General features: G+C 42.0%; 1 protein-coding gene across 1 annotated transcript; it reads right to left on the bottom strand.

The window, feature by feature from the left end:
• Positions 1 to 1778: 1778 nt before the first annotated feature.
• On the bottom strand, positions 1779 to 10017 carry LOC124256396 (asparagine synthetase [glutamine-hydrolyzing]-like). The gene is given in 11 exon segments (XM_046690401.1): positions 1779 to 1929; positions 1931 to 1977; positions 3679 to 3916; positions 4476 to 4686; positions 5266 to 5392; positions 6040 to 6167; positions 6570 to 6662; positions 7207 to 7296; positions 8030 to 8176; positions 8602 to 8832; positions 9765 to 10017. Coding segments are annotated over 11 exon segments (1716 nt in total).
• Between the last annotated feature and the right edge of the window lie 1031 nt (positions 10018 to 11048).

Raw genomic sequence — 11048 nt, 5'->3', positions numbered from 1 at the left:
GGGTTTGTTGATACTTGTGCCATTGTCCTGTCATAGCAGGCTAACAGCCTATGGAGAATCAGAGCGTTATAAACACCTCATCGCTAGTTGATAAATGCAGAACCAGATCCCTACTGTAGGAACCCGCGAAAATGCTCGTTAGAGGTTTTGTCTAGCTTATTGTACCTATTGTGACCTGTTGAAAGTATTAATGATTTATATTGTGATACTGATTTCATGACCTAATTTGCAAAGCAGGTCATCACGCAAATCTACCACTAACCTTTCAAAAAATAAGAAGGCTTCTTTTGTGTCGTCCACTTGTAAGAACAAACTAGATTTATTGAAGTTATAAATGTATTACACCGGTTAGAACTGGTCTTCAACAGCCCATGCTTGTCGTAAGAAACGACTAACGGTATCGGCTGATCAGACTCGCTGACTTGGTTGACACATGTCATCAGTTCCCAATTGTGTTGATTGATGCTCATGCTGTTCATCACTGGATTGTCTGGTCCAGACTCGATTATTTACAGACCGCCGCCATATAACTGGAATATTGCTGAGTGCACGCTAACAAAACAAAACAGACACACAAACAGTGATGCCAACCTCTTGCGATGTTGGTAGCAAGGTAATGAAAAGTAAAACAAACATCATTAACAGTGGACACAATATAGTTACGGTGTATTATGAAATTCACTCTCCGGATCTGGAAACCGGATTTCTGATTAAAAGAAACAAACAAAACAAACAATAAGGTGGACAGAAATATTGGTCCACAGAGATTAATCGACCTTCAAGTGAAAGTATCGAAATCAAGAATGACACCCAAACTGTGTGTGTAGCGCTACAGCGCGCAAACTATCGGATATGTGTTTGTGTTCAGTCTTTACAGACATAAATGGGGCGGTTGGATAGCCTAGTGGTTAAAGCGTTCACTCTTTACGCCGGGTTCGATTCATCACATGGGTATAATGTGTGAAGCCCATTTCTGGTGTGCCCCACCGTGATATTCCTGGAAATTTGCTAAAGGCGGCGTAAAACCATACTCACTCACTTACTGACATAAACGTTATTTTGTCACCACGTATCATTATTCTAATACTTAGTATTACGCTGGCGGAGACATAAGGATTTTACGTAAGGATCCGATGATTCCTTTGATCCAGGAGTTCAATGAGTTAGTGTAGTTTGTCTGACTTTATTTAGTTTTGGGGAAATTGTTGAAAGTATTAATGCCTTATATTGTGATGTTGATTTCATCATCTGATTTACAAAGCAGGTCCTCTTGCAAATTCATCTATTGACCTAATAAAGGTAATGGGGCTCACTTCGTGATGTCCTGTTGCATGAATAAACTTGGTTTATTGAAGTTTATACATATAAATATACCTTTGAAGATCCGAGTTATAATTGGACTTCAGCAACCAAGGCTTGTAAAAGGCGACTAACGAGATCAGGTGGTCATACTCGATGACTTGGTCATCGTGTCCAAGAAACGTAGATCGATGATCATGTCAGTCACTGTATCGTCTGGTCCAGATTCGATTATTTACAGACCACTTTCATATAGCTGGAATAATGCTGAGTGCCACGTTAAACAGAAAATGTAACAGAAAGAATGGGTATATGCTGTGTTTGAGAAACTGTTTTTGCAGTGTGGACCCTTGCCTCCTTTCACAAAGCACAAAGGTGATCGTAAGTCACTAACCTTAGTGCAATATTTAAAAATGGGAGTTAAGGTTAACCTTAATAAAGGTTGCTTCGTGAAAGGAGACGAGTTGTTTCAGACATGATCACTTTTCCGCATAAAAACTAAGTGTTCTTGCTGAAGGGTCAGTCGCATCTGTCCAGCGCGGCATCCACATATACGGAACCCAGTCTGCCTTGGACGGGTAGTACTTCTCAAACACCTGCCTGTAGTAGAACGCTTCCTTCGTCCTGGGGTGTTGAAGGGGAAGAGGATGCTGACTGTTCCATCTGTTCCTCACTAACCTGGAACAGTTACAATTACAGCAATTCATTCATTAGAACGACATGGCTAGGATAACAGAGCCCTACAGATTCTTCCTGAATCGTATTTTTGTATTTCCGTGTGCTGGGTGTGTATTTTCGAAAGTTACCCAAATGATAGGACATTACAGGGCCATACATGGTTTTGTATGAAAATCAGTGGGTTTTGTTAAAATGAGCAATTATCATCATAAAATAGACATGGATTCAAGGTATTTTGTCGTTTAAAAATAGACATGGATTCCACGCATTTGTCGTTTAAAATAGACATGGATTCGTTTAAAATAGACAGGCATTTTTGTCGTTTAAAATAGACATGGATTCCAGGTATTTTGTCGTTTAAAATAGACATGGATTCCAGGCATTTGTCGTTTAAAATAGACATGGATTCCAGGCATTTGTCGTTTAAAATAGACATGGATTCCAGGCATTTGTCGTTTAAAAATAGACATGGATTCCAGGCATTTGTCGTTTTAAATAGACATGGATTCCAGGCATTTGTCGTTTAAAATAGACATGGATTCCAGGCATTTGTCGTTTAAAAAGACATGGATTCCAGGTATTTGTCGTTTAAAATAGACATGGATTCCAGGTATTTTGTCGTTTAAAATAGACATGGATTCCAGGCATTTGTCGTTTAAAAAGACATGGATTCCAGGTATTTGTCGTTTAAAATTTGTCGTTTAGACATGGATTCCAGGTATTTTGTCGTTTAAAATAGACATGGATTCCAGGCATTTGTCGTTTAAAAAGACATGGATTCCAGGTATTTGTCGTTTAAAATAGACATGGATTCCAGGTATTTTGTCGTTTAAAAATAGACATGGATTCCAGGCATTTGTCGTTTAAAATAGACATGGATTCCAGGCATTTGTCGTTTAAAATAGACATGGATTCCAGGCATTTGTCGTTTAAAATAGACATGGATTCCAGGTATTTGTCGTTTAAAATAGACATGGATTCCAGGCATTTGTCGTTTCAAATAGACATGGATTCCAGGTATTTTGTCGTTTTCATGAGTCAAAGGATCATACTCATGTTTTTCCATCGTGGTCACCACGAGAAGCTTTATGTACGTGTTGAAAATCTATCATTGCAAAATACAGGGGTGCTTCAGTATAGATTAGTAAATCTACATACATAAACACTACCTTTTGACAAATCCGCTGTGTAAGATAAAAGTTATTTATCAATCAACGTGTTATCCGTTAATCCTTTGATCGATGTTTATAATGTTGAATATGACAGAATCGTCTATGAAAACAAGTTGTAACTCGGAAGCTAGGCAAAGCAGGAGACAAAATTAAATGACAGTAGATTGTGAGAACATATAGCTTTCATTTTCCACAACAGTTGGATTTCAGGTTTATACAAACCTGTAAACAAGATAATTTACCCCCTGAAATGTAGATGAATTCTGCATTGGCCCTCATATCTATTTCTCATATGACGTCACAGAGACGCCCCGCTCTGATTGGTTGAAATTTCATTTGCGGGTGAGAATTGTGCACTGTTGTCAAAAGGTCGATTTAAGTTAATTAAAGACCGAAGTGAGTAGTTTTTAATGACGGGGTTTCATTTATAGCGATGCCAGTTAGTGATTTATGTATTTGTACCCCCTAGAGTATATGTGATCTTTTAAGTTCTTTGCGTATATTTTCGTTGTTTCACGTTACCAATTACCTGTTCATCACAGAAATTTTGTATGACCTCAAAGAGTGACCTCTTGACAGCCGAGACTCCATCGCTGAAGGCCTCCTTCGGCCTCCACAGGATGTCCTTGGGCAGGAGGTTCATGCCATCAAAGGCTGACCGGAGGAGGTACTTCTCCACCCCCTTCCTGGGGACGCGGTCCTCGGCAGGGAGGGACAGGTAGTAGCTGGTGAACTGATGGTCAAGGAAGGGGACCCTGATCTCCAGTCTTGGGAACAGGACGTATAAAAGATTTAAATAGACATTTACAGTGTGTATTACAACAGCATACCTTAACGGTTGCAAGAACACATAAACACCTTTCAATGGTAGCACGGTAGCATTCAGATACATGGCATGTCCCTGCTCAATCTAACACAGGTCACATGTCAAGCCCCATGGCACCCCAGAGATCCTTCACTGTCTCACTGCACCCAATCCTGGTTCTGTTTAAATTAACTAGGAAACTAGGAATGGATGTGGGACACCTCAGAGATCTTGAAGTGTCTCTGCACCCAATCCTGGTTCTGTTTATTAACTACGAATGGGTGCGGTACACCCCAGAGATCTTGATATCTCACGGCATCCAATCCTGGTTCTGTTTATTAACTACGAATGGATGGGGTCATTCCGAGGATCCTGAGCTCTCTCTACTCCTAATCCTGGCTCTGTTTATTAACTACGAATGGATGGGGGTCATCCCGAGGATCCTGAGCTCTCTCTACTTCCAATCCTGGTTCTGTTTATTAACTAGGAATGGATCGGGGCGCCCCAGATGATACTTTAACTCACCCCAGGCTGCTGTGGCCTTGTCCCCTCTCAGCACGTCATACAAGTGGAGGTCCTTCAGAAGTCTCCGACTCTCCTCATCCGCAGCTTCAGGTGATGGGGCTTTTTTGAAGTGGATGTACCCCTGGGCCAGCTCGTCAGACCCCTCACCGGACAGGATGACCACTGTGTCCGTCCTCTCGCTGATGTACTTACTGAGAAGGTATAAACCTGGAAATAACATCTAACATATGACTTTTCTATTTTGTTATGGAGGAGCGTTGATATTTAAGGCAGTGAGTGAATGAGTGAGGAGTTTAGTTTACGCCACACTCAGCAATATTCCAGCTATATGGCGGCAATCTGTAAATAATCGAGTTTGGACCAGACAATCCAGTGATTAACAGCATGAACATCGAACTACACAACTGGGATACGATGACAAGTGTCACCCAAGTCAGCGCGCCCGACCACCCGATCCCGTTAGTCGCCTCTTACGACAAGCATGGGTTACTGAAGACCAATTCTAACCTTCACGGGTCTGATATTTTAAATTAAAGTAGATAAGACTGTGATGATGAAGTTAAACATGTAAGGTAAGCTGGATTAGAATTATTTTATAATATCAGAAAAATGAGTTGTGTAGGATTAGGCTTAAAGGTATAAAACCGGTCCAGTAAAGAAACTGGTCCAGAGATTTGGCTTTGTCAACCTGAAAACATCATTACGGTCTTATCCGGTAATATTAGAAAATTGTATCAGAATGCTCAAGGTTTAGTCTATTTAGCATTTGCATATAGTCATACGTACAAATTGAAGATCTGATGGTTGTGATGTCGTATGTCTCAATGTGGCAAATGCATTCATCTATGATACTGCAGGCTTCTTGGCGTGTGAAGGTAATTTCATGATGTTCAGTGTCCAAATGTCTTGCGACCTACATGGAAACACATACATTATAAAGACAACGTGAACGTTCAAATATGGCAACGAAATATAGAATGTAAGTTCATTTTCTCTCAGGAGCAACCATACATTTTGAGGCATTCGCGTGGTACAGCTTGTTAGTGTAACTTGATGAATGCAATCAGTAGTATTAACTGAAGTGTTTAGCTCCGCCGTAATGGTTTGGCTCGTTGAGTATTCGTTTCTTAACCCAGTGGCGTATGGCTGCCATGGTATCTGTTCTCCCTCAATGCCAACGCTGAAGGTCTGAATGGGGTAATATCATGCTCCAGCACTCACCTTCCCAGCTGCCATGATATCTGTACTACCCTCCATGCCAGTAGAGAAGGGTCTGTGTGGGGTAATGTAATGATGCAAGACTCACCTTTCTAGCTGCCAGGATATCTGTACTACCCTCCATGCCGGTAGAGAAGGGTCTGTGTGGGGTAATGTAATGATGCAAGACTCACCTTTCTAGCTGCCAGGATATCTGTACCACCCTCCATGCCGGTAGAGAAGGGTCTGTGTGGGGTAATGTAATGATGCAAGACTCACCTTTCTAGCTGCCAGGATATGTGTACTACCCTCCACGCTAATAGAGAAGGTCTGTATGGGGTAATGCTATGCTCCAACACTCACCTTCCTAGCTGCTATGATGTCCGTACTCCCCTCCATGCCAATAGAGAAGGTCTGTATGGGGTAGGGCAGTTTCTGTTCCTTGGCATGCTTAACCACCAACGCCGTTACCAGACTCGAGTCGAGGCCACCTTTGGAATGACACAACCGGAAAGATGCATTCTATCACCTATCCAGCCAAAGCGCAGTTTTAATTATTGATATGGTAGAAAAGACCCCTTTCTGAGTAATTTCAGGTTGTCCCTGGTATTTATTATTTTGATAAACTTTTATACTGTAAACAATATGGGAACGTATTCATGATTCTAATAGTTGGTTGACTGCCTCGGATATCCAGCAAATGGTGCCTGAACACTTGATATTCTGAGGATTGGGGGTTGGGGGGTTGTTAGTGTGTGTGTGTGTGTGTGGGGGTTTGTTGTATTTGCGGCTGTCTCATTTGACCCTAACTCATGAACACTACATCAATACTATGGATTTCAGTCTGATAGATACCTTACTCTTGCACCTTTTGTAATCGAAGGCCAACTCACCCGACAAAAGACACCCAATCCTTCTTTCGGCCATTAGGCGTTTCTTCACTGCCGCCTCTAGCAGTGCCCGGATGTTCTTTGCCACGCCACTTCCTGTAGAAACAAGATTCCATTTGGAATATAACACTATATGTTACTGTATGCAACATAAGTATTATGTGCCATTGTTTAAAGATTATACCAATGGTGCTTATTCGAACTGAATATAAGCAAACTACAACAGTTAAAAGTGCGTGGAGCTTCCATGTAAGAATAGAGGGTCCGCTCAATATTTGCCCGTCCCAAAGAGGGGACTACATGGATCGGGTAATTAGTCTTCAATATTTATATTTATTTTCAGGGTAGAATTCTGTATTAAAAATATAATCGGTTCTCTTTGCTAAATTGCTCGTCACACCGAAGACCTGGGCTCGCTTCCCCCACATGGGTACAATGTGTGAAGCCCATTTCTGGTGTTCCCCGCCGTGATATTGCTGGAATACTGATAAAAGAGGCGTAAAACCCAAACTCACTCACTCACACTCACTTTACTAAATCAATCAGCCAGTGGACTCATATTCAATTTGGTTATGTCACAATACATATGTCAATAAATTCTTGTACAACATAACTATTTCTACATGTATTATCATTGTACTTATCAAAAATATATTGTAAGCAGTAAGCATTCCACACAGAAATTTGTATTTCAACACAGTTTGTAATCTGGGCCACGAGGCCTCCGATACTGAATAAAGACATAAAGACTTAAAGACTTAAAGACTCAGGTCCTGGGCCTAGATTTTCGAAGCTCTCTTAGCGCTAAGATAGTCGTAAGCGTCATACATTAACATTAACGTACGACAATCGTAGCGCTAAGAGAGCTTCGAAATTTAGGGGCTGGAGGTTTACAATTGTCGGGTTCTCCGTAGACATCACTGCGGGCTCCCAGTTTTGCCAACCATGTGGTTCGTCGAAAACTCAGGCCAAGTCATTTCATCAGCATAAAACTGAGACCTCAACTTGTGGTCAAATAACATTTTGCGTCTAAACAATTTTGTAATTTGTTAAATATGTTTTGATGACCAACCTTTACATAATTAAACCGTCATATTTTTTTCTACTGTAATTATTGCTCTGTTATAAGTTCGAACTTAGTAACAACGGTACTTTTCAAACTGGTGCGTGAATAGTTTTGTAGACTACATAGAGTCTGCACTTACATGACTATCGTCTAATACAAGCACTGACTGGCTGACTGACTGAGTTTAGTTTTACGCCGCTTTTAGCAATATTCCAGCAATATCACGGCGGGGGACACCAGAAATGGGCTTTACACATTGTGCCAATGTGGGAATTGAACCCGGTTCTTTGGCGTGACGAGCCAACGCTTTAACCACTAGGCTACCCACCGCCCCTCTAATGCAAGCACATAACTGAGACATTTACCAAGTGAGTCGGGAGGGACGGTTGTTTTGTACAGGGGTGTCGCCAATAGAGTGGAACTGTTTCATCTTCCGGAACGTGGCGTCCGTTGTTGTCGAGGTCGTACTGTTCCACTGTACCGGGGACGACGTGGACGATGTCAGCTGCCTCGTCGCTTACGTTGTGGCTCAATCCAAACAAACCTATGAGTGAGTGAGTGAGGTTGTTTACACAATATAGGATGGATTTTGGCGTGTTAGAATGTGGGAGCAATCCCAATTTACAGATGTGACGTGGTGCTAAACAAATAAGCAATCACAGCGGGGATGAAATATGGACAAAAAATGATGGAAAGTTTCCACGCTTTAGTGGACCCGTGAATAGCCCGGTTAGAATTGGTCTCAAGCAACCCATGTTTGTCGTAAGTGGCGACCATCGGGTGGTCAGGTTTGCTGTCATTGCATCCCAATTGCATAGATTGATGCTCATGATGTTGATCACTGGACTGCCTGGGCCAGATTCGATCATTTACAGACTGACGTCATTTAGCAGGAAAAGCAAACAATCATCAAGCAGACTTTTATGACTTTTTACTCTAAAAATAGAATATGATATTTTAACATATGACCTTTAGCCTCTGAGCACACAGCCAGGAAGCCACTATCGGTGACAAGCTTGAAGCAGGAGCGGACTCCAAAAGTGTCTCGACCAATGAAAACTTTCCTGTTGGCTGTGTCGAGAAGACAGAAGGCGAACACCCCATCCAGGTGGGCGGGGAAATCAATACCATATTTGGCATACAGGTGAATGATTGGTTCTCCGTCGCAATCTGTGCTCGGGTGAAATCCATGCTGATTCGCTACCTTTTGGAGGACAAGCGTATTTGAAATTGCATCACAATTCTTTGCAAACCATCGTGCGTCACTATTTATCCTAACGTCACAATGAAATTACATCTCACTACCACTGAGGCTTTACATACTTACAAACCAAAAACGTTCTAAGAATGATTTTGGATTTTAAATAGAATCCCCTTTTGGGATGAAATAAACATATGAAAGATATGTAAATATGAAAGATTACATTAAATGAAAAGAAAATATTTTTTATGTATCATGACTATGTGTTGGATAAACCTATTTGTCTGAATATTTGGGCTGAATATAGACCAAGGACATAGCCGGAAATAAAAATATCAGGATCGTTGAGTGCAAATGGCAGCAAATTTATTGAAGCGCACGTACAATATTGATCATTGGTCTTGGACCTTAATCGGGCCTTTGATCACAAATACATGCACATCCACAGCGTTTGTCACCTTCGTTACCCTCTCGGCATATAAGGACTCTGCTGTGATGATAGTTTACTTACTTTTTAACAGTTCCCGAGGTCTCCTGACTACAGAAGTTCCTGGAGCTTACTGTACGTTTAAAAGACCCGACACTTTTCTTATATCTGCGTTCAATCCACTTGCCTATTGGTAAACTCCGATTTTTCTGTCTGTCTGTATTCATGACATCCAACTTTAGCAAATAATGGACAGTCTGTGTGTGCATGTGCGTGTGTGTGAATATAACTTCGTAAGTGTACATAGATTTTGCAAGGTGCATTCTTATTTCAAAATTAAGTTCTGTAGGTACCGATTTCTCGACAAGTGTGTTATATTTTTTGCTGTTCAGCTCGTCAATCAATACATAACAGAAAAAATATTATTGTACCGACTTCGTGATGGATGCTTGATGAATAGACCTAGAACATGTCGTATGATGGCTGGTTATTAAATAAACCGACATACTGTTTTATAGTTGTAGATCTCCCCGTTGTATATCAGCCATATGTGAGGATGAGTGTACAATCTCATTGGCTGCATCCCTCTGACGTCATCAAGGATGGCCAATCGGTGGAATCCAAGACAGCAGTTCTGGAAATGGTTGATCTTTTCTATTCTGAAGGCGTCTGGTCCCCGATGTGCCACCTTGTGGAACACCTTACACTGCACGGAGACATCTACATCACTACCGAACACGGCCCAGATCCCACACATGGCGCTGCCTGAAATTTGGTTCTATATTTGTATAAATTCTATATAAATACCGTTTGTATTAAAGCACCGTTTGACTGACACTGAAAGGCGTGCCATCATAGTCTGAACTTTTACACAAATCTACAAGGCGGATTTTTCTGCAAAATCAAATTGTTGAATCAATAGTGAGTGTGACCACCACTGGCTTCAATACACGCCAAAACACGTCGACGCATTGATGACGTAAGACGACGAATGACGTTAGACGTGATCCGTTGCTGTTCCTGTAGGAGACATCGTTCCAGTTGTTGAGCGGTGGCAGGTTGCGCTGGTAGTCTTCTGATTTGTCGATCCAGGTAGTCCCATAAGTGTTCTATCGGATTCATGTCGAGAGAACATGCTGGCCACGGCAAACCAAAGATGTTAGCGTTACTGAGAAGGTCGTTTGTCAGTCTTGCTGTATGAGGCCTTGCGTTATCGTGTTGGTAGACAATGCCACGTGGTTGTTGCTGGTTAAATGACAACACAGCTGATCACCAAACTTCATCCCTCTATCTTCGAGCATTCAGGATGCCATGAATAATCACAAGTCTCGTTTTGAGCTTGCGACAGACCCACCCCACACCATCACGCTACCGTCTCCAAACAGTCGGACTTGCTGAACGCAATTCGGCAAAATACGTTCGCCTACTCTTCTGTAAACACGAGCACGGCCGTCATTACTGTACAGGCAAAACCTACTCTCGTCGATAAACGTCACACGTCGCCAATCACGCATCTGCCAACGTCGAACTCGCCTGGCCCATGTCAATCGACGACTGTCGGTTTTGAAGAGTGAGATGCACTCCGCGGTAGAGTCGACGTGCTCGAATACCATGTTCTCTTAGTCGCCGGTACACTGTATGTCGACTGATACGTTGTCCTAGTACCGTCGCACCCGTTGACGTCGCCGATTTCTCAGATGAATTGTCCGGATGTGGCGATCATCACCAGGCGTTGTCACACGTGGGTCGACCACTCCAAGGCCTGTCTGACATATTGCCTGTTTGTCT

The sequence above is a fragment of the Haliotis rubra genome, unplaced genomic scaffold, assembly GCF_003918875.1.
Source record: "Haliotis rubra isolate DU_JTF1 unplaced genomic scaffold, ASM391887v1 Scf627, whole genome shotgun sequence".
Lineage (NCBI taxonomy): Eukaryota > Metazoa > Mollusca > Gastropoda > Lepetellida > Haliotidae > Haliotis > Haliotis rubra.
Note: the sequence above shows the minus strand (reverse complement) of the source record. Positions and strands in the feature narration are given on the sequence as shown.